The 24,932-nt window shown below is 45.5% G+C and overlaps 1 protein-coding gene across 7 annotated transcripts in view; it reads left to right on the top strand.

Moving 5' to 3' along the window:
* Positions 1–24,932, top strand: part of LOC106566761 (IQ motif and SEC7 domain-containing protein 1) — a 234,785-nt gene that overhangs the window by 144,491 nt on the left and 65,362 nt on the right. The window contains exon 1 of one of the 7 annotated variants that reach the window (XM_014135130.2): positions 1,510–2,371. The exons of 3 other annotated variants lie outside the window; for them this stretch is intronic. In XM_014135130.2, the coding sequence (XP_013990605.2) occupies positions 2,295–2,371 (77 nt within the window). In that variant the 5' untranslated portion in view covers positions 1,510–2,294. Of the gene's footprint in view, positions 1–1,509; positions 2,372–7,506; positions 7,917–8,663; positions 9,501–21,750; positions 21,968–24,932 lie in introns of those variants that run through there. 3 more of the 7 variants (XM_014135132.2, XM_045693062.1, XM_045693063.1) reach the window with 3 other exon arrangements.

The raw sequence follows: 24,932 nt of genomic DNA on the forward strand, positions 1-24,932 counted from the left end.
AAATAAATTCCACAAATGTACTTTTAACAAGGCACACCTGTTAATTGAAATGCATTCAAGGTGACTACCTCATGAAGCTGGTTGAGAGAATGCCAAGAGTGTGCAAAGATGTCATCAAGGCAAAGGGTGGCTACTTTGAAGAATCTCAAATAAAAAATATATTTTGATTTGTTTAACCCTTTTTTGTTACTACATGATTTCATATGTGTTATTTCATAGTTTTAAAATCTTCACTATTATTCTACAATGTAGAAAATAGTAAAAATAAAGAAAAACCCTTGAATGAGTGTGTCCAAACTTTTGACTGGTACTGTATGTAAATTAAATATTTCTGTATTTAATTTTCAATAAACAATTTCTAAAAACCTGTTTTCACTTTGTCATTGTGGAGTATTGCGTGTAGATGGGTGAGAGCACTTTTTTTTAAATACATTTTGAATTCAGGCTGTAACACAACAAAATGTTGAATAAGTCAAGGGGTATGAATACTTTCTGAAGGCACTCTGTGTCATATGGCACAACCATGCTATCTGAATCTGTCTGTTATTCATCTGAATAACATATCACCAGAGAGGTGTGTGTGTGTGTGTGTGTGTGTGTGTGTGTGTGTGTGTGTGTGTGTGTGTGTGTGTGTGTGTGTGTGTGTGTGTGTGTGTGTGTGTGTGTGTGTGTGTGTGTGTGTGTGTGTGTGGTGGTATGGGGGATGGTGATGGATGGGGGTTGAATAATGATGAGATGATGATAGGCCTGGGCCTCATCCGTACCCCTGTTTCCCATGGCCCCTGGGACGGGGTAGTACAACAGTCTGGCACGGCCTCTCAGAGAACAGACCAGCGCTTGTTTAGGGAAGCCATGTTTGTAACATCTCAGTCGATGCTCAGCTGATGATAATGATGACATGCCGCTGTTTGATCCAGGGCATTGCTCTGTCACCTCCAACCACACCATGAATACAATTTCAATTTACATCCTGTTTTCTTTTTCCTGCCGATACCCATCACACCTCCTGTTCACACGTAACCATTCACACCTTAGATATTCAATGACTTCATGAATAGCTTCATTTAGAGACCAGGTATATTCATTCTCTCATACAATTCATGGGCCATTGTATTCACTGCAATACCTCCTTGACCTTGACGGTTTAAAGCTCAAATATGCAACATTGAATGCTCTGCTTCTTCCTTAGAGGATTTTATTCCCTGAACAATTCAGCACTTGTAGCCTCTGCCTATTCTGATTACAGCATGGGTGTACGCTCGTGCAGTTGTAGATAATATTGTGGCCACTCCCCATCAACCGGTCTGTCCAATGAGGGTCCTTGCTGCAGGCTTCCATTTGCAGTTTCAATAGTACCATAGTGTTGCCTGGCAACCAGAATTGGCACATTTCGGGGAGGATCTATGTAGATTGCAGTAGCTGTAGTTCACGTCAGAGAGAGAGAGAGAGAGAGAGAGAGAGAGAGAGTGTACAGATATTGAGGGAGAAGAGAGAGTTTAAAGTCAGAGAGGAGGAAAAGAGGGAGAGGAACAGGGTCAGAGACACAGGGAGGGAGTGATAGAGGTAGAGGAGTCACCATCTCTTGCCTTCATCGAGAAAGTTTGCTTCTGCGACCAAAGAGGAGGAGAGGGAGGAGGAAGAAGAGGCCCATTGCTAAGCCTGATTGAGACAGTGTCTATCAGAGCAGAGAGGCATGTGTGGTGTATGAAGGATGTGCTTCTGTACTCCCACAGACTATAGTATCTTCTGGAGCGGTGGATCTATAGCCATGCCTCCCCACAGACTCCCAGCCTGACACACGCTCTGGAGGGACGGGAACAGAGGACAGCCTGAGTGACCTGGATACGAGCTGAACAGAGCTGATGCAGTCTACAGTGTACAAGTTATTTTAAGCAGATCCTGACTTCAACTTGGTCTGAGTTGATCCAAACAGATCCAAATAGATTTTGGTCTGGATCCTGATCTAAGACTACTTTAGATGGACCTGGTTCTCATCTGGTTTTGTGTTTGAGACGCACGTCCAGAACGGTTTTAATCTGGGGAGTTCCATAGAAGCACTGTAGTGCTCCAGATAAATTTACCCACTCAGGACCAGGACAGTGTGCCAGAAGAGGAGGATCCATGTCTGGATTCAGACATTTAACACCTAAGCAATGTTCAGTACCTGTGGTGCCATGATGTTTACTGAATCTGCTAACATGAACATACAACACCTGGCACCATGGACTAACCAGCACTGTCTCCTTATCGGGGCCCCCTGTTGATCTTCTGCAGGAGAACTTAGGAGCAGAAAAATGTGGAAATTTAAGACATTCTGTATGGATTACTGGCATGTGTTGTGTCTACAGCCTCACAATACTTTTCATAAGAGGTAAGTTGACTTTACACTAGATATTTTGCGATTTGTTTTTCCGATTTGTTCTGCAGGATGGAACACTTGTAATTCATTTGTGCCTGTGGCTCATGGATCTTTCTTCCTGCTCATATTTGAACACTCCAAATTTGAATAAACAAAAGCTCTGTGGAATGAATTGGTGTAGATATTTTATAGACAGAAACTAAGAACAGCACACAGAGCAGTGTTAGGCACAGTGCTAACAGTAAGTGTGATTGTGTGAGACATTACTCTGGGGTGTGTGAGCTGGCTGGACAACAATCGATTTCCCTGAGAGAAACAAGCCACTTGGTTGGGTCACTTGGTCTCTTGGTAATGCTTGTCTACTTTATGATGTCTGCTGTAATGGGATTGGAGCTGATAAGTGCTTAGGAGGAGAGAAGAGGAAGGGTGACTGGACTCGACATCCACTCATCCATCGTGGTGTTCACCTTTCACCTAGTGCAGGATCTATGCAAGGTTGAGTCTACTGCTCCCATCGGAGCAGGTAGTGAATCTGTGTTTATGAGCCTACACGTTACAGGTAGTGAATCTGTGTTTATGAGCCTACACGTTACAGGTAGTGAATCTGCCTTTATGAGCCTACACATTACAGGTAGTGAATCTGCCTTTATGAGCCTACACGTTACAGGTAGTGAATCTGCCTTTATGAGCCTACACGTTACAGGTAGTGATTCTGCCTTTATGAGCCTACACATTACAGGTAGTGAATCTGTGTTTATGAGCCTACACGTTACAGGTAGTGAATCTGTGTTTATGAGCCTACACGTTACAGGTAGTGAATCTGCCTTTATGAGCCTACACATTACAGGGCAGGGATTTATTCATGTTGCCATGCAGTCTCCTTGGAGTGTTAGCTATAAGAGTAGATTTAATGTTGGATGATTGTATCACAGGTCAGTGTTATCAGCTTAGTGGCAGAAACATGGAGTGGGTAATAATCTTTAAATGGCTTTAAGTAAGTGCAGGGCAGATCATCTTACTGAATCTAGTCAGAGGGTTTCCTCTCAGCGTTTGATATACAGCACTGTACATACAGTAGGTAGTTTACTCGATAGGAAGGTGGAGCCGCGCACACTTCTTACAAATCATACTGCAATTCATCCTCCCCTATCCCCTCTACAGGGATTATAAATACTCATCATGTCTCTGACTGCCTGTCACCAGCGGATAGCTGACGTTCTGTATTCTAGTACAGCTGCTGTGATTCCACCATGCTGTTGAGAATACCAATGTTTAGCTGACTCCCACAGAATAGACATTATCTACACTCAAGGAGAACAACCAAGGGCGGAATGAACATGCCTATGGGATTGTGTTGGTTTATGCTTTCCTGATCCCACTTCATGCAGGAACCCCCCCCCCCCCCCGCAGAGATGTGTCGTAAGAGGCCGACACTTTCAAGAGCAATGAGAAAAGGGTTTTATGTTCTACATAACCATAAAGCATCCGTACTCGCTGGTGATAATCGAAACTATAATAATCAATTTATTAATCTAATAACTCACCTTCTGCAACTTCACCACTGTTAAAGTAACATTTCATGTTGATATACATCACAGGCGTAGCCTACATGTGGAGTTTTGCTCATGCATAACCCATGTAGTTGGTTTGATGTTGCCGATCGCATCAGGCCCGAGTTTGATGTCTAAATTAGAACTAAGCTGCGTTTGGAGACATGGTAGACTGATCCAGAGTCTGTGGAACCCTCAGAAGCACCTGTCACACTGTCACATCTATCCTAATGGATTCTCACACACATGCACACACACGCTGTGGTCATTAGTATTCATAGGATGAGGACATTTCCATAATGCACTGCATAGCAGTTATTTTACCCTGGAAACAGTGCCTCCTGTCACTTTATATTGCTGGGAATTCTCATCAGCTGTAGGTTTCAGTCGTCACTCTGGATGGATGGGTGTTGAGTCAATCACGTTTCTTCTGGTATTGACACATGCTAAACATTGTGTTGACATTTGCTAAACATTGCTAATTGGAATACTGAGTAGTAATTATTCTTATTCCTCTTCCTTGTATTTCCTCTTAGTTTAATATCTCAGTCCATTATGGTGCACTGGGAAACATTCTGTGTGCTGCTTCATTATCTTCCATCCATGATCGAGCTTGAAAGAGCTGAATACAGACATTACAGAGAATGCGGAAGGGACTTCTTGAAATGGGAAGGTGAAAACAATAGGTGATGAGAGAGGAATAGAGAAATGAAGAGGGTATACCGATACAGAAAGGAAGGGTCGACTGTACAGTAGCTGTTATATCCTATGGGATTGCATTAGAGATATGGAGGGAGGGAGAGGAGGGGCCTCTAAATTCATACTAAGAAAGACCTTTCTCTCTTCCTATTTTTCCTCATTGTTTATATGCAAACATTCAGTGCTGGACCCTGAAAGACTATATTAAAAGAGGTGCTTCCACCTCTCTCTCTCTCTCTCTCTCTCTCTCCCCCCTCTCTCTCTCGTTCTCCCCTTCTCTTCCACCTCTCTCTCTCTCTCTCCCCCCTCTCTGGCTCTCCCCTCTCTCTCTCTCTGTCTGTCTGTCTGTCTGTCTGTCTGTCTGTCTGTCTGTCTGTCTGTCTGTCTGTCTGTCTGTCTGTCTGTCTGTCTGTCTGTCTGTCTGTCTGTCTGTCTGTCTGTCTGTCTGTCTGTCTGTCTGTCTGTCTGTCTGTCTGTCTGTCTGTCTGTCTGTCTGTCTGTCTGTCTGTCTGTCTGTGACACTGTAGTCTCTTCCATTATGAAAACCTGTTATTTATGCCTGATCAAAAATACTTCATTATGTTCCTGATTCCTCAGTCACTGGAATACTGTAGTCGTTATGGGTTGTGACTGGAAACACCAGCAGAGAGTTTACAGTAACATGGTCAGATTCTGTTCCAAGCAAGGCCGGTGTAGTAACTGAAAACAGCCTCTCCCAGCTGCTGAACTGGGGCTAACCCTCCCCCTGCTTGGCCTTCCTATTGAGAACTCTGTCATTTTTGGACATGGGCCCAGGTACTAGGCACACGCGTACACACACACACACACACACACACACACACACACACACACACACACACACACACACACCACCAGTGGGGATCATAGGCAGTCCCAGCCAGATGGGTTAGGGTGCGTTGTAAGGAAACAAAAAGAAGGGTTGTCCTCAAGAAAGCAAGGAGAGAGGGAAAGAGTGGTGTAGTAGTGAACAGTATGGGTGGAGAGAGGGAAAGAGTGGTGTAGTAGTGAACAGTATGGGTGGAGAGAGGGAGGAGTGGTGTAGTAGTGAACAGTATGGGTGGAGAGAGGGAAAGAGTGGTGTAGTAGTGAACAGTATGGGTGGAGAGAGGGAGGAGTGGTGTAGTAGTGAACAGTATGGGTGGAGAGAGGGAAAGAGTGGTGTAGTAGTGAACAGTATGGGTGGAGAGAGGGAGGAGTGGTGTAGTAGTGAACAGTATGGGTGGAGAGAGGGAAAGAGTGGTGTAGTAGTGAACAGTATGGGTGGAGAGAGGGAGGAGTGGTGTAGTAGTGAACAGTATGGGTGGAGAGAGGGAAAGAGTGGTGTAGTAGTGAACAGTATGGGTGGAGAGAGGGAGGAGTGGTGTAGTCGTGAACAGTATGGGTGGAGAGAGGGAGGAGTGGTGTAGTAGTGAACAGTATGGGTGGAGAGAGGGAAAGAGTGGTGTAGTAGTGAACAGTATGGGTGGAGAGAGGGAAAGAGTGGTGTAGTAGTGAACAGTATGGGTGGAGAGAGGGAGGAGTGGTGTAGTAGTGAACAGTATGGGTGGAGAGAGGGAAAGAGTGGTGTAGTAGTGAACAGTATGGGTGGAGAGAGGGAGGAGTGGTGTAGTAGTGAACAGTATGGGTGGAGAGAGGGAAAGAGTGGTGTAGTAGTGAACAGTATGGGTGGAGAGAGGGAGGAGTGGTGTAGTCGTGAACAGTATGGGTGGAGAGAGGGAGGAGTGGTGTAGTAGTGAACAGTATGGGTGGAGAGAGGGAAAGAGTGGTGTAGTAGTGAACAGTATGGGTGGAGAGAGGGAGGAGTGGTGTAGTAGTGAACAGTATGGGTGGAGAGAGGGAGGGGTGGTGTAGTCGTGAACAGTATGGGTGGAGAGAGGGAGGAGTGGTGTAGTAGTGAACAGTATGGGTGGAGAGAGGGAGGAGTGGTGTAGTAGTGAACAGTATGGGTGGAGAGAGGGAGGAGTGGTGTAGTCGTGAACAGTATGGGTGGAGAGAGGGAGGAGTGGTGTAGTCGTGAACAGTATGGGTGGAGAGAGGGAGGAGTGGTGTAGTAGTGAACAGTATGGGTGGAGAGAGGGAGGAATGGTGTAGTCGTGAACAGTATGGGTGGAGAGAGGGAGGAGTGGTGTAGTCGTGAACAGTATGGGTGGAGAGAGGGAGGGGTGGTGTAGTCGTGAACAGTATGGGTGGAGAGAGGGAAAGAGTGGTGTAGTCGTGAACAGTATGGGTGGAGAGAGGGAGGAGTGGTGTAGTAGTGAACAGTATGGGTGGAGCGAGGGAGGAGTGGTGTAGTAGTGAACAGTATGGGTGGAGAGAGGGAGGAGTGGTGTAGTAGTGAACAGTATGGGTGGAGAGAGGGAGGAGTGGTGTAGTTGTGAACAGTATGGGTGGAGAGAGGGAGGAGTGGTGTAGTAGTGAACAGTATGGGTGGAGAGAGGGAGGAGTGGTGTAGTAGTGAACAGTATGAGTGGAGAGAGGGAGGAGTGGTGTAGTAGTGAACAGTATGGGTGGAGAGAGGGAGGAGTGGTGTAGTAGTGAACAGTATGGGTGGAGCGAGGGAGGAGTGGTGTAGTAGTGAACAGTATGGGTGGAGAGAGGGAGGAGTGGTGTAGTAGTGAACAGTATGGGTGGAGAGAGGGAGGAGTGGTGTAGTAGTGAACAGTGTGGGTGGAGAGAGGGAGGAGTGGTGTATGGGTGGAGAGAGGGAGGAGTGGTGTAGTAGTGAACAGTATGGGTGGAGAGAGGGAGGAGTGGTGTATGGGTGGAGAGAGGGAGGAGTGGTGTAGTAGTGAAGAGTGTGGGTGGAGAGAGGGAGGAGTGGTGTATGGGTGGAGAGAGGGAGGAGTGGTGTAGTAGTGAACAGTATGGGTGGAGAGCCTTTAACGAGGAGCCTAGACATACTGAACTGAGCCTTTTCCTTTCTTGGTCATCAGGATAATTTGCTAGTCTAGCAACTTTCTGAGTGTGGACACAGGCAGGATAAACTGGGACAGGGAACTTCTAAACGGCACAGCTGAGGAAACTGGAGCTGGAGGAAAATGAATTCTCTGTGTTTTTCTTTGGACACTGAAGGATGTGGGCTGTCATGTGTGGTCTAGAACAGGGTGTTTCTCCACTGGCTGCTATAGGAGGAATTGCCACAGTTTGGTGCGTTTGGGACATTTTGAAACTTCCTTCCTGCGTGTGCCATGCTGCACATGTTTTCCCTGCGTGTCTGGTGTCTGCAGTGAGGTCACTGCCGCGTGGAATGTGATGTGGAAGTACTGCATTTCAAGCCGAACAATAAGGTAGGAGATCATCTGTCATGACTGTTCCCAGACAGCGAGGAGCCCCAGTCTGCTCCTCATGTCTCGTCTATTTCTTTACAAACTGCCTAGAAAATATTTCACCAGTTTATCAAAGATACAGCCCATACTGTCTATAAAAGTGGTTTCCTGGAGACATGTTAGATGTTCATCACCCTGGAAACATATCATCATCTTCGTCATCAGTGTTAGGCTAAATCCACACATAGGAGCGGCAGTGATGCAAAGTTTCCTAGATTTTACAGTACACACCCAACACAATCATTTGGAAAATGAAGATATATTAAAGCTTTGAGGCGATGCTCAGGTCAGTCATCTGGCGTAGAATGGAATACAGAGGACATTTTCTTAAAAGATGCAAATCTCATCCTGAATGAACCCATATGTTCCCAGAACAAAGTGTTAGATAAACATTATCTGTGTCAAAATGAAACAATTTTCTATGTTATTTTTAAAAGGCTGGTGTTGTGTGATTGGCTTGTTCGGTTTACTTCTGCCTGACTATGCACCTTTCTGTGTTTTGCTGAGTGATATCTAGTTTCTGAATCCTGTTGGGCTGATTTAAATAAACGCTTATCTCTCGCTCACAAGGCATGTACTGACCCAGGAGGAACATTCCTGTCTCGTCAGAACACACTGTGCCTCTGAAACACATTCCTTTTGACCTGCTGGCTCATTGTTTTCTCAACATGTACGTTTCTCCAACTTCCTCCGACTTGAAGAGGTGTCTCTTCAGATAACATCTCGGAGACAGTCAAGCTTTCACATGGGTTTCGTTCAAGTGAAGTTTGTCTCTGGCGGGAACAGAAGGTTGTTTTGCAAGAAAGGCCAGCTAGACTGTCTGATTTGATTCTGGTCCGTGTTAAAGTGAGGATTTTGAGGGAGTTGTTCAGTACATTGGGTCTGTATGACAGTGAAAGAGGTTATAATGAGACAGTAGAAGACTGGCAACCTGATCTGACCATGGTTCCATGGCAGCGAGTGGAGCACAGCAGCCATTATTTATTCACTGTCTGTGTGTCTGGACGGTGTCTCTGGTCCCCGAACGCTGCTGCACCTCGTCTCCAATCCAGGAGGAACAACAGGGATCAGGGTGTCATCTGAATAGGAAAGGAAACTGGAGGCTACTGGAGTCACACACTTCCTCAATCTCTAACTGTGTCTATCAATGTGTCCATGCCAATGTCTGTATCTTCCACTGTGTCGACAATGTGGTGGAATATGCTGAAACTGGGGTTGTTGTGAGGCGAACGATGACGCAACCCTGCCTCATGATCGGCAGCTGACTCCAGGAAGAACAAACAGACCAGCCAGAGCCCCATGGGAAGTAGGCTACGGTACAGCATGTGGACCTGGTCTGAAGCTGTTCTGACTTAATCTGGACACCTTGACAAACAGCAGTGTTTTGACCTACATCAGGACCGAGAGAGGAGAGACATAGGACGTTGGCTGCCTGTGTTGGTACACTGGGTTTATGACGAGTAAGATCTTTTCTGGGCAGAGAGGAGACCGATGTGTGTAATGGAAAAGCTGCAACCAGCCAGTTGGACGTGTAGTTCCACTGTGGTGAGTTAAAGTTGTGGTATGGAACAGCTTATACATGCAGTTGTTGCCATTTCAAGTGTGTCTGTTTTCCAGCTAACTCTATTGAACAATTTTCTATTTTTCTGTTTGGGTTGATCATGTTAATAGTAGTGCCTCATTCCAACATAAGTTCAAAACACACACACGCACTCACACATACAAATGTATATACACACACACACACACACGCACTCACACATACAAATGTATACACACGCACACGCACACACACATACAAATGTATACACACACACACGCACACACGCACTCACACATACAAATGTATATACACACACACACACACGCGCACTCACACACACACACGCGCACTCACACATACAAATGTGTATACACACACACACACACAATTGCGTCAGGCCCAAATTCACAAGTTTACAGTTGATTCAGCATGTTTTCTCACACCTGTGTTCATGATTGATTTTGTGAACGTATCCAATCGAGAATTATACAGTATTCGTCTGTAGTCTATCCTCCGTGTGACTACTGTAAGTCCCTCTACCGTTGAGTACTACAGCATTATAGAGCTACGGTTGCATTTTGTTTGGTGGGATGTTTATGATAACACAGACCTAGGGCATTATTCCAGCAGAATTGACCTCAGTATTTTCCACCCACTGCATCTTAAGCTCTCTGTGTGTACACAGTTCTTCAGATCTATTGAATGTTGGATTGAAAGTGTCCACTTCTCTGAATAATTTAAACTCGTGTTACTCCCAGAGGGGAGACCGCACCGTGAACTCTGAATACATCAAGCCCTTTCTGTGATGGCTCAACGTGACATCTTAGAGTGATCAGTGTGTACTGCATTTGGACATGTATTGTTATCCAGTTTTGAAGTTATTCTGTGGCACAGTAAGCATATGTGAAATACAAACAGATGAAACATTAAGGCCTACCTTCCTCTCTAACAATGTTGCAAATAATTACCTTGAATTAACTGACATAAACAAGACATTCCAACTCATTTTGAAAGAGTTCCAAGGTCTAAGACCAAGGATAATATAACAGTAATATACCACCTTTCATTACCGTGTTGTTTGTGAGACCAAGTTAGATATTAGTGGTTATAATATCTATTCATTTCAGAGTTATGCCGCATTTCTGCTACTAAACATTTAAACTTCAACCTGCAGCTTTGAAGTGCAAATGAGGCTGTTGGCAATCTGGTTTATTTACTTGTGAAGCTCATAGTGGCAGGTAGCCTACCGCAGTGTTTCCCAACTCCAGTCCTCCAGTATCCCCAACAGCACACGTTGTTGTAGTCCTGGACAAACACACCTGATTCAACTTGTCAACTAATCATCAAGTCCTCATTGAGTTGAATCAGAGCGTTGGGCCAGTAACCGAAAGGTCGCTGATTCGAATCCCCGAGCCGACTAGGTGAACATTCTGTCGATGTGTCCTTGAGCAAGACACTTAACCCTCATTACTCCTGTAAGTCACTGTGGATAAGAGCGTCTGCTAAATGACTAAATGTACATGTTAATGACGTACAGCCTCTCCTGAGTCCTGATACATTTATTGGCTTTAGATCATCTGGTAGGTACACTACATTGTGTTTTTTGCTATGGCAGTGAAGCTACTCACTTTCACACGATCTCAGTTCTTTCACTTTCTGTTGCAGCACTGTAGTCTAGTGTTTGTGAGCAGAATACACTGAAATGCAGAGTCCCTTGACTCTGGTATATACTTCCATTTTACATGATCAGTGTGTAGGGGCTATGTAGCTGTGACGGCTCTTGTCTCAAACGGATATGCTGCCCCCATCTCTTCTTCTGCATCTTTCTCTAGCAGCTCTTATCCTCTCTTACCCTCTCTTACTTTTGATCACATTCCTTTGCATCTCATTTCTTTGTGTGCCTGAGGGGAGCGTGCTGCACTAACTTATGTAATGGTGAGAGTGGAGTGAAGGGGTGGGGTGGGGACGAGAGGAGAAGAGGAGTGAAGGGGTGGGTTGGGGACGAGAGGAGAAGAGGAGTGAAGGGGTGGGGTGGGGACGAGAGGAGAAGAGGAGTGAAGGGGTGGGTTGGGGACAAGAGGAGAAGAGGAGTGAAGGGGTGGTGTGGGGAGAAGAGGAGAAGAGGAGTGAAGGGGTGGGGTGGGGACGAGAGGAGAAGAGGAGTGAAGGGGTGGGGTGGGGACGAGAGGAGTGAAGGGGTGGTGTGGGGAGAAGGAGAAGAGGAGTGAAGGGGTGGGGTTGGGACGAGAGGAGAAGAGTGATGGGGTGGGGTGGGGACGAGAGGAGAAGAGGAGTGAAGGGGTGGGGTTGGGACGAGAGGAGAAGAGGAGTGATGGGGTGGGGTGGGGACGAGAGGAGAAGAGGAGTGAAGGGGTGGGGTTGGGACGAGAGGAGTGATGGGGTGGGGTGGGGACGAGAGGAGAAGAGGAGTGATGGGGTGGGGTTGGGACGAGAGGAGAAGAGGAGTGAAGGGGTGGGGTTGGGACGAGAGGAGAAGAGGAGTGATGGGGTGGGGACGAGAGGAGAAGAGGAGTGATGGGGTGGGGTTGGGACGAGAGGAGTAGAGGAGTGATGGGGTGGGGTGGGGACGAGAGGAGAAGAGGAGTGATGGGGTGGGGTGGGGACGAGAGGAGAAGAGGAGTGATGAGCTCATGTACACACACATGCGCACACACACACACACACACACACACACTCTGCACCATATGGTTTATATTCCACACACACACTCTGCACCGTATGGTTTATATTCCACACACACACAAACACACACTCTGCACCGTATGGTTTGTATTCCACACACACACACACACACACACTCTGCACCGTATGGTTTGTATTCCACACACACACACACACACTCTGCACCGTATGGTTTATATTCCACACACACACATTTTGCACCGTATGGTTTATATTCCACACACACACATTCTGCACCGTATGGTTTGTATTCCACACACACATTCTGCACCGTATGGTTTGTATTCCACACACACTTTCTGCACCGTATGGTTTGTATTCCACACACACATTCTGCACCGTATGGTTTGTATTCCACACACACATTCTGCACTGTATGGTTTGTATTCCACACACACATTCTGCACCGTATGGTTTGTATTCCACACACACATTCTGCACCGTATGGTTTATATTCCACACACACATTCTGCACCGTATGGTTTATATTCCACACACACTCTCTGCACCGTATGGTTTATATTCCACACACACATTCTGCACCGTATGGTTTATATTCCACACACACTCTCTGCACCGTATGGTTTATATTCCACACACGTACACACACAGTAAAGCGCTGCTACAGGCGGAATTGATCTGGCAGTTGGAGGGCTGATGGGTTCACACCCTGAAGATATTCCCCTACCGTTAGGCCCTTCAGCAAGGCTCTTAACCCCACAACATTTTCTCCATCCAGCTTGACCCTGCGCTCGACTGTATGTGTGCTGTAACTAATGGACAATAAGTTGTATTGTGTGTCTGTGTGTGTGTGTGAGAGAGAGAGACCGAGAACAAGAAAGAGAGATGTGGGGAAGAGAGAGAGAGAAAAAGAAAGTGAGCGAAATACTGTAAAATATCTTGACAAGCCCTGGAGTTCTTTCAGCTCTGTGTCTATCTGAGAGACTGTACAGGAGTCTACGTAGTAAATACATAACCCGTGGCCTTGGTTTAAAGCTGAAACATGACTAATTCATTGGCCAAGATTCCTCCGAGCAGGCTGATGATTGATCCTGTGCTGATAAATGTATAGGCCTGGCAGCTTGCCAGTTACAGCAACGAGTCCCCTGAACGATAACGAATAGGTAACATTAGGTGGGAAGCCTGACCACGGAATAGGTAACATTAGGTGGGAAGCCTGACCACGGAATAGGTAACATTAGGTGGGAAGCCTGACCACGGAATAGGTAACATTAGGTGGGAAGCCTGACCACGGAATAGGTAACATTAGGTGGGAAGCCTGACCACGGAATAGGTAACATTAGGTGGGAAGCCTGACCACGGAATAGGTAACATTAGGTGGGAAGCCTGACCACGGGGGTGAACGGTGAGAAGGTGATGAAGCGTACTTCATGAGCTGTAACCAAAAAACAACTGGCATTTGGAAAGTTTGAGGTGAGGGAGAAAGTGTGGTGGAACAAGAATTGTTAGCATTGTTAAGAATCGTGCTAGCTGGATCGAATTTTCCGTTAGCTAGCCAGAGAAATGTTGAGCCACAGTAGCCAATTTATCTGATCAAATTATTGAGTTTATGAAAATTGGCTCAAGTTATAACGCGTTAGTTGCTTACTGGACCCTGGCAGTCTGTGTGAAATGTTAACTAGCTAACGAACTAACCACTATCTGTTAACTGGTTTCCCTCTACAGTATGTGGTTAATTTTTAGAATGAGAGAATTAGGTGAAAATGTGGCGTTGCTTGTTAAACAAGTGTGGCTGGAGCTGGGCCTGGATTAAACTGGATGCCACTATAGAGGTGAAAGGAACACCACACACTTTCCTTCTTTATCACTTTTTTAATACAGTGGATAAAAAGGGGTATGCCAGGTGTAGTCTCTGCCTGAAATAGATTATGCCAACAAAGGGTATCATTCTCTGCTGGCACATTGTAGAACTGATGTCCACAGGCAGAAAGTGTACAATGTAATAATGTGCAGTGTAGCCCAAAGATATTGCTTTTGTTGTATTGAATTTGACAGTAACACTTGTGTGTGAGTGAGGGGGGATTATAAAATGCTTTACTCAGTGAACATTATTTTTGCACACATGTAGCCTTGTGCACTTGATCGATGTCTACAAAAGTGGCCACAATAAAATAGATTGTCGTTTGTTTCATTCTGTTTCTACTTTAAGATGTTTTTTTCCCCAAGTGCAATATTTAGATGTGTGTGTGGTCACAAGCGTTCTATTGTAAAGGCTGTCATGGCTAACTGCAATATTTGTTCTCAAGAGTGTCATTTGCAGTAAAGTCTAGGCAACAAATAACATTGGATTGCTTTCTTTACATTTTTTTTTAGCTGTGAGTTAGGTTCACATGAACCACTTTTTATTTTACACACAGAGACTGATCATGTAGATCATATTCTTTGTTGTTTAAATAGTTAAAACCTGCATTTCCCCCTCGCAGGGATTTTCTGCATGTTTCAGTGCAACAACAAAAAAGTGTCACCTTTTTGGGCCCTCACCAGTTTGCATCTCTGCCCATTGATGTAGCATACTGGAATACTTCATCAAACTACACAAGTAATGTTATTTAGTATTTTGGACATCCACACTGCTGAGTACAAACAGTTGACTAGCATGGTTTCATGTAGGGCTATGGTCTACTTGGATGGTTTCCCACATCTTTAAATTAGTACCTGCCTCTGTGATAAATTATAATGTCTGGTCTGTTGCATGTAAATAATCATTAAAGTGTACTGTTTATCCTTCTAGGGCAGTCTGTCCTCTGACAATTACAAAGTAGTTATTCTGTCAGCCTTTTCTGTTACTGTGACAACCGTGTGCAGTTCCATCAGTGTTTGGTGGTAACATCCCCAGAGACACTCACTCTCTCCTAGCATGTCTTCCTTCTATCCTCACTGCCGAATGGCTTCTCTCAATTATGACAGTTCATCACAATTTCAACAAGGCACTCTCGATACAGCCAGGCTTCTTGGTTTTTTTATTGATTTATTTTTTATGTGAACGTTCAGAGTGTTTTTGCAGTGGTGCTTTTCCAAATGTATACTGTGTAGTTATCTTCTCTCAAGAACAAAGCATTCCAGAGAGAACTTTATGGATCTTTCTGTCATGGGAGTTCAGAATAGTGGTTACTTACTCCATCATTGCTTTCGGCCATCAAAATTACACTGAAGAAAGTTCTTTAACAACTATTTCTGAGACTGTAATTGGCTCAGAAACATCAGCATCTTGTCATTGCTGCCTCCCAGTCCCCTGTCTTGGTATTGGACTTAGAGAACAAACCCGTTCTCCTTATACAGTACTGTTACTGTCGTCTTCATACTCCGCCACAAATGAGCTCCCCTGACAGATACAGAGATAATATTATTTGTCCTCCCACTCCTGCTTCTCCCCAAACACACTATATATTTTCTTAATCTTCTCTCTTTCTCTCTGACATTCTCCCTCATTTCGTGCAGACTCACTCAGTCACTCACTCACTCACAGAATGGTGTTGGTACTAAATTGCTGTGCACTGGCTCCATCTGTTGGTTAGATCATTTTATAACAGAGGACAGGAGCCTCAATCCCCAGCTGAAAATGTTCCCAAACCAAGTCACCTTCATATCTCTCCAGTCTCCAAGTGATAGAGAGACCCACAGACTTCCCTCTGTCATAGCTAACTGTTTCGCCCCCAACACAAGGAGATTACGCAAATTCCACTGTGAATTATTTAAGGAATGAGACCTGAGACATAAAAGGATGTGGGATGTCTTTACCCTAACAACTGACAGGACGTACAGTACCAGTCAGTAGTTTAGACACACCTACTCATTCAAGGGTTTTTCTTTATTTTTACTATTTTCTACTTTGTAGAATAATAGTGAAGACATCAAAACTATGAAATAAAACATATGGAATCATGTAGTAACCAAAAAAGTGTTAAACCAATCTAAATATATTTTAGATTATTGCCTTGATGACAGCTTTGCACACACTTTGCATTCGCTCCACCAGCTTCACCTGTAATGCTTCAACAGTGTTGAAGGAGTTCTCACATATGCTGAGCACTTCACTCTGCGGTTCAACTCATCCCAAACCATCTCAATTGGGTTGAGGTGGGGTGATTGTGGAGACCAGGTCATCTGATGCAGCACTCCATCACTCTCCTTCTTGGTCAAATAGCTCTTACACAGCCTGGAGGTGTGTTGGGTCATTGTCCTGTTGAAAAACAAATGTTCCACTAAGCGCGAACCAGATGTGAGGATGTGTCACAGCAGAACGCTGTGGTAGCCATGCTGGTTAACCTCTCTAGGGCAGGCGGGACGAATTCGTCCCACCTACGTAACAGCCAGTTGAATCCTGTGGTGCGATTTTCAAATACCTTAAAAATCCTATTACTTCAATTTCTCAAACATATGACTATTTTACAGCTATTTAAAGACAAGACTCTCGTTAATCTAACCACACTGTCCGATTTCAAAAAGGCTTTACAACGAAAGCAAAACATTAGATTATGTCAGCAGAGTACCCAGCCAGAAATAATCAGACACCCATTTTTCAAGCTAGCATATAATGTCACAAAAACCCAGAAGACAGCTAAATGCAGCACTAACCTTTGATGATCTTCATCAGATGACACACCTAGGACATTATGTTATACAATACATGCATGTTTTGTTCAATCAAGTTCATATTTATATCAAAAAACAGCTTTTTACATTAGCATGTGACGTTCAGAACTAGCATACTTCCGGGGAATTTACTAACAATTTACTAAATTACTCACGATAAACGTTCACAAAAAGCATAACAATTATTTTAAGAATTATAGATACAGAACTCCTCTATGCACTCAATATGTCCGATTTTAAAATAGCTTTTTGGTGAAAGCACATTTTGCAATATTCTAAGTACATAGCCCAGCCATCACGGGCTAGCTATTTAGACACCCGGCAAGTTTAGCCTTCACCAAAATCAGATTTACTATTATAAAAGTTTGATTACCTTTTGTTGGCTTCGTCAGAATGCACTCCCAGGACTGCTACTTCAATAACAAATGTTGGTTTGGTCCAAAATAATCCATCGTTATATCCGAATAGCGGTGTTTTGTTCGTGCGTTCCAGACACTATTCAAATGGTAAATAAGGGTCGCACGCATGGCGCAATTCGTGACAAAAAAAATCGAAATATTCCATTACCGTACTTCGAAGCATGTCAACCGCTGTTTAAAATCCATTTTTATGCCATTTTTCTCGTAAAAAAGCGATAATATTCCGACCGGGAATATCCTTTTAGGTAAACAGACAAAGGAAAAGAAAGCTTTCGGTCGACGCGGGCACGAGCCTGAGTCTCAGAGTACTGTAACCAGCCACTACCCAAACGCGCTACTTTGTTTCAGCCAGAGCCTGCAAAGCCACGATTCAGCTTTTTGCCGCCTTCTGAGAGACCATGTGAGACGTAGGAAGTGTCACGTTATAGCAGAGATCCTTTGTAATTGATAGAGATGGCAAAGAAGTTCAAGAAATGGTCAGACAGGGTACTTCCTGTACAGAATCTTCTCAGGTTTTGACCTGCCATTTGAGTTCTGTTATACTCACAGACACCATTCAAACGGTTTTAGAAACTTTAGGGTGTTTTCTATCCAAAGCCAATCATTATATGCATATTCTAGTTACTGGGCAGGAGTAGTAACCAGATTAAATCGGGTACGTTTTTTTATCCAGCCGTGTCAATACTGCCCCCTAGCCCTAACAGGTTAAGTGTGCCTTGAATTCTAAGTAAATCACAGACAGTGTCAGCAGCAAAGCACCATCACACCTCCTCCTCCATGCTTCACGGTGGGAACCACACATGCAGAGATCATCCGTTCACCTACTCTGCGTCTCACAAAGACACAGCGGTTGGAACCAAAAATCTCCAATTTGGACTCATCAGACCTAAGGACAGATTTCCACCGTTCTAATGTCCATTAGTGTTTCTTGGCCCAAGTAAGTCTCTTCTTATTATTGGTGTCCTTTAGTAGTGGTTTCTTTGCAGCAATTCGACCATGAAGGCCTGATTCACGCTGTCTCCTCTGAACAGTTGATGTTGAGATGTGTCTGTTGCATTTATTTGGCTGCAATTTCTGAGGCTGGAACTCTAATGAACTTATCTTCTGCAGCAGAGGTAACTCTGAGAGCCAGTCCTCATGAGAGCCAGTTTCATCATAGTGCTTGATGGTTTTTGCGACTGCACTTAAAGAAACTTTCAAAGTTCTTGACATTTTCTGTATTGACTGCCCTTCATGTCTTGAAAGTAATGATGGACTGTCGTTTCTCTTTGCTTATTTGAGCTGTTCTTGCCATAATATGGACTTGGTCTTTTACCAAATAGGGCTATCTTCTGTATACCACCCCTACCTTGTCACAACATAACTGATTGGCTCAAACATATTAACCCTTTCACGCGTGAGTTCCAAATATCTCTAACGGTCGCCCCAGCGTGAGTTTTTTTATGCACGTGATGTTCGAACGTTCTCTCCATTCCAGGATGTGATTGTTACATAAACAACAACACTGAATGGCTCAGAGTGGGAGTGAGAGGTTACCGTGATTGACTGCCTAAACGCGCAATTTGTATCAATAAATCACTATCAGAAAATGTTTTGTGTGGTATTATTGATATATTTACTATTTTATTTACGTTTTTCAATTACCCGTGATGAATCATGCGTTCCGATTTTTGCATAAATTGTAAAGGGCGCATAGTATGTGTGTAAAATAATGTTTTGAAGGTTGTACTGATTATGATGAGCTAAGCTAATTCCAGCTTTGTGTATGGAGCCATGTTTGTTGACATACAATGCATTCTGGGTTTCACTTGATCGTCTGTCGGACCAAAGATGCTATAACAAAATGAGGTGAGTAAGGGTTCACTCATTTTTTGAGAACTTCAGGAAGTGAATGTGGGATGTGAATGATGGTAGACCACACCCCTTCAACAACTCATCTTGTCTTCTCTTATTATCTTCGGTTTCTGTGAGGTAAAAAAGCATGGCTGCGCGCTGAAACTAATCGTCGGATTACTTTCGATTTCTAGAAAGTGTTTTACTCAATTATTTTGATCAACGGTGAGCTCACCCGTGATGTGATTAATTGTACATAGTAATTGCTATTAGCTAATTCATAGTGTAGTTTATGTCAGCCGATAATTAGAAAATATGACCGCTTGTGTTGCGTCAATCTTTCCTCAGCGCTAGGACAAATGTAGCCTACATTTTTCCGGTTAGGATGATTGTGTTATGCTATAGATACTTCTGTGAATATCTGAACATTGCATCCAAAAATAAACTGCTCACATTCTGGACATAACTTTGTAAGGACTGTGTTTGTGTAAATAGTTTCTGAAAAAAGTGTGGCCAGCTCAAATGTTGATTGTTGCGTCATTCGAAACTGGCCGTTCTAAATGAGTGTTCTAAAGGAGTGTTCTAATCACACGGGGTGTGATCGTACGCTTCAGGGACCACTGTAGAACGATCACACCCCGTGTGATTGTACGTGTGAAAGGGTTAAGAAGGAAATACATTTCACAAATCAACTTTTAACAAGGCACACCTGTTAATTGAAATGCATTCCAGGTGACTACCTCACGAAGCTGGTTGACAGAATGCCAAGAGTGCGCAAAGCTGTCACCAAGGCAAAGGGTGGCTACTTTGAAGAATCTCAAATATAAAATTCATTTTGATTTGTTTAACACTTTTTTGGTTACTACATGATTCCATATGTGTTATTTCATAGTCTTCATAGTCTACACTGTAGAAAATCGTAAAAATAAAGAAAAACCCTTGATTGAGTAGGTGTGTCCAAACTTTTGACTGGTACTGTATATTCCACTGTGAACCATTGGAGGGCAGAAAAATAAGAGATGAGGGAATGTGGGAGGACATTGGCATTGTATGGATTCCCTCAGAGTATCTCTCGCTCTCTCACTCTCTCACCGCTCTCGCACTGGCGTCTCTGAAGGTAGTTTCTATAGATATTTATAGGCAGCATTTACTTACTTATTTTCAGAGATGGGGGGCTCCTGCTGGGAGCAGAGAGAAACATAGCAGCTTTGCTGGAAGAAATATCATATGAATATGGTTTAGTACACCAAAGTTACAGATGGGTTTTGTAATTGACACAGATTAGTCTATTAAAGCCATTTGATTGATTAATACGTACTAATCTCTCGGGGACAGACATTCTTAACATAAATGCATCGAGTAGCTGACACATTTAGGCAAGCTTTTGATTCTGGGTCTCCGAGATTAATTCATAAAGATACATCTGAAAATAATTGAACAATTACATAGTTTTACAGCACACAGCTGGTTTCCAATAGGGGAATCCTGTGGCAACAGTCACTGGAATCTGGACTAGCCAAGTCCTCCATATCAGGAGAGGGATGTTTCCATTGTGTTCAACAAAGTGCTGACAGAGTATTGTGGTCTCTGGCCCAGCGTAGAACCAGAGGACTGGGCTAAGGGGTATAGGACACGAGGCCCAGAGGAAAGACGGAGAGGTCTGGTGAAACCTTGACAAGATACGAGGCCCAGAGGAAAGACGTAGAGGTCTGGTGAGACCTTGACAAGACACGAGGCCCAGAGGAAAGACGTAGAGGTCTGGTGAGACCTTGACAAGACACGAGGCCCAGAGGAAAGACGGAGAGGTCTGGTGAAACCTTGACAAGATACGAGGCCCAGAGGAAAGACGGAGAGGTCTGGAGAGGCATGGACAAGACATGAGGCCCAGAGGAAAGACGGAGAGGTCTGGTGAGGCATGGACAAGACATGAGGCCCAGAGGAAAGACGGAGAGGTCTGGTGAGACCTTGACAAGACATGAGGCCCAGAGGAAAGACGGAGAGGTCTGGTGAGACCTTGACAAGACATGAGGCCCAGAGGAAAGACGGAGAGGTCTGGTGAGGCACGGACAAGACATGAGGCCCAGAGGAAAGACAGAGAGGTTGAGGTTTTCTAGAAGTCTGATGATACTGACAGCGCTTTCCGCTCACAATGTCCATGGTTTCAGTTTCAGATGGTGCAATCACGTGCAGTGATGAGTTTTTCATTTCCTTTCATACACTACAGAAGTGGTTTCATTCAAACCAGTTCAGATCGAAATACAATGTTTATTACAAGCCAATAAAGATTGTAATACAATGTTTAGTATAGGGAGCCAGCACATATTCAATCAGTAGATATTATAATAGACTTGTTTCAGTGCTTGCTGACAGAGCTCAGATTCCCCTGGTCATGAGCGAGAGAGACAGTGGTGACATTGCAGCGCTGCAACACAATGACTCTGGACATGTCCCCACTGAGCCCTGGGATCAACACAACAGCTGAATAAATGCACTGAAATAGAGAGATATGAAGGGGGAGAGAAAAAATGGCTGAGTGTATGAGAGAGAGAGAGAGTGGTATAAAGGGAACAGAGAAGCAGCAGAGAAGAGGGACAGAGCAAGTGAAGGAGGGAGGGAGGGGGGAAAGTGCAGGGAGAGCCTTCCTGTTTTATTGACGTTCAGGTTCCTGTCTGGTGCTCTATGTCTATCAACCCCAGGCAGCCTACACTACAGCACTATATCCCACCTCGATCCACTGCTAGCCTAACGGCTTGTTTACCGACCTCAGCGCTATGTAGATCAACGAGCCTGCCTTATAGTGCAGGGGCTTTCAGCTCCATCTCTCTCTCTCCTCTCTCTCCTCTCTCTCTATTTCTCTGCTCGTGACTGGACACAGAGGAGACAGATATATGGAGGCTCAGGTAGGTGGGCTCATTTATCTGTTTTTTCTCTGGCAGTGTGAGTTTGATGTCTGGTTGAAGCAGTAGCTACCTGGCTGCAGTGGTGGGGTTTAAGGGCTGTTGTTGACATGTGTTGGCTCAGTCGGTGTGTTGATGCGTTAGTGGGGTTTAAGGGGTGTTGTTGACATGTGTTGGCTCAGTCGGTGTGTGGCTGCGGTAGTGGGGTTTAAGGGGTGTTGATGACATGTTGGCTCAGTCGGTGTGTGGCTGCGGTATTGGGGTTTAAGGGGTGTTGTTGACATGCTGGCTCAGTCGGTGTGTGGCTGCGGTATTGGGGTTTAAGGGGTGTTGTTGACATGCTGGCTCAGTCGGTGTGTGGCTGCGGTAGTGGGGTTTAAGGGGTGTTGTTGACATGTGTTGGCTCAGTCGGTGTGTTGCTGCAGTAGTGGAGTTTAAGGGGTGTTGTTGACGTGTTGGCTCAGTCGGTGTGTTGCTGCGTTAGTGGGGTTTAAGGGGTGTTGTTGACATGCTGGCTCAGTCGGTGTGTGGATGCAGTAGTGGGGTTTAAGGGGTGTTGTTGACATGCTGGCTCAGTTGGTGTGTGGCTGCAGTAGTGGAGTTTAAGGGGTGTTGTTGACATGCTGGCTCAGTTGGTGTGTGGCTGCAGTAGTGGGGTTTAAGGGGTGTTGTTGACATGCTGGCTCAGTCGGTGTGTGGCTGCAGTAGTGGGGTTTAAGGGGTGTTGTTGATATATGCTGGCTCAGTCGGTGTGTGGCTGCAGTAGTGGGGTTTAAGGGGTGTTGTTGACATGTGTTGGCTCAGTCGGTGTGTTGCTGCGTTAGTGGGGTTTAAGGGGTGTTGTTGACATGCTGGCTCAGTCGGTGTGTTGCTGCGTTAGTGGGGTTTAAGGGGTGTTGTTGACATGCTGGCTCAGTCGGTGTGTGGCTGCAGTAGTGGGGTTTAAGGGGTGTTGTTGACATGTGTTGGCTCAGTCGGTGTGTGGCTGCAGTAGTGGGGTTTAAGGGGTGTTGTTGACATGTGTTGGCTCAGTCGGTGTGTGGCTGCAGTAGTGGGGTTTAAAGGGTGTTGTTGACATGCTGGCTCAGTCAGTGTGTGGATGCAGTAGTGGGGTTTAAGGGGTGTTGTTGACATGTGTTGGCTCAGTCGGTGTGTGGCTGCAGTAGTGGGGTTTAAGGGGTGTTGTTGACGTGTTGGCTCAGTCGGTGTGTTGCTGCGTTAGTGGGGTTTAAGGGGTGTTGTTGACATGCTGGCTCAGTCGGTGTGTGGATGCAGTAGTGGGGTTTAAGGGGTGTTGTTGACATGCTGGCTCAGTTGGTGTGTGGCTGCAGTAGTGGGGTTTAAGGGGTGTTGTTGACATGCTGGCTCAGTCGGTGTGTGGCTGCAGTAGTGGGGTTTAAGGGGTGTTGTTGATATATGCTGGCTCAGTCGGTGTGTGGCTGCAGTAGTGGGGTTTAAGGGGTGTTGTTGACATATGCTGGCTCAGTCGGTGTGTTGCTGCGTTAGTGGGGTTTAAGGGGTGTTGTTGACATGTGTTGGCTCAGTCGGTGTGTTGCTGCGTTAGTGGGGTTTAAGGGGTGTTGTTGACATGCTGGCTCAGTCGGTGTGTTGCTGCGTTAGTGGGGTTTAAGGGGTGTTGTTGACATGCTGGCTCAGTCGGTGTGTGGCTGCAGTAGTGGGGTTTAAGGGGTGTTGTTGACATGTGTTGGCTCAGTCGGTGTGTGGCTGCAGTAGTGGGGTTTAAGGGGTGTTGTTGACATGTTGGCTCAGTCGGTGTGTGGCTGCGGTATTGGGGTTTAAGGGGTGTTGTTGACATGTGTTGGCTCAGTCGGTGTGTTGCTGCGTTAGTGGGGTTTAAGGGGTGTTGTTGACATGTATTGGCTCAGTCGGTGTGTGGCTGCAGTAGTGGGGTTTAAGGGGTGTTGTTGACATGCTGGCTCAGTCGGTGTGTGGATGCAGTAGTGGGGTTTAAGGGGTGTTGTTGACATGTGTTGGCTCAGTCGGTGTGTGGCTGCAGTAGTGGGGTTTAAGGGGTGTTGTTGACGTGTTTGCTCAGTCGGTGTGTTGCTGCGTTAGTGGGGTTTAAGGGGTGTTGTTGACATGTGTTGGCTCAGTCGGTGTGTGGCTGCAGTAGTGGGGTTTAAGGGGTGTTGTTGACATGCTGGCTCAGTCGGTGTGTGGCTGCAGTAGTGGGGTTTAAGGGGTGTTGTTGACATGCTGGCTCAGTCGGTGTGTGGCTGCAGTAGTGGGGTTTAAGGGGTGTTGTTGACATGCTGGCTCAGTCGGTATGTGGCTGCAGTAGTGGGGTTTAAGGGGTGTTGTTGACATGCTGGCTCAGTCGGTGTGTGGCTGCGGTATTGGGGTTTAAGGGGTGTTTTTGACATGCTGGCTCAGTCGGTGTGTGGCTGCGGTAGTGGGGTTTAAGGGGTGTTGTTGACATGCTGGCTCAGTCGGTATGTGGCTGCAGTAGTGGGGTTTAAGGGGTGTTGTTGACATGCTGGCTCAGTCGGTGTGTGGCTGCGGTATTGGGGTTTAAGTGGTGTTGTTGACATGTGTTGGCTCAGTCGGTGTGTTGCTGCGTTAGTGGGGTTTAAGGGGTGTTGTTGACATGTGTTGGCTCAGTCGGTGTGTGGCTGCAGTAGTGGGGTTTAAGGGGTGTTGTTGACATGCTGGCTCAGTCGGTGTGTGGCTGCGGTAGTGGGGTTTAAGGGGTGTTGTTGACGTGTTGGCTCAGTCGGTGTGTTGCTGCGTTAGTGGGGTTTAAGGGGTGTTGTTGACATGCTGGCTCAGTCGGTATGTGGCTGCAGTAGTGGGGTTTAAGGGGTGTTGTTGACATGCTGGCTCAGTCGGTGTGTGGCTGTGGTATTGGGGTTTAAGGGGTGTTGTTGACATGCTGGCTCAGTCGGTGTGTGGCTGCGGTAGTGGAGTTTAAGGGGTGTTGTTGACATGCTGGCTCAGTCGGTGTGTG

Source organism: Salmo salar, chromosome ssa13 (genome assembly GCF_905237065.1).
Source record: "Salmo salar chromosome ssa13, Ssal_v3.1, whole genome shotgun sequence".
Classification (NCBI taxonomy): Eukaryota; Metazoa; Chordata; class Actinopteri; order Salmoniformes; family Salmonidae; genus Salmo; species Salmo salar.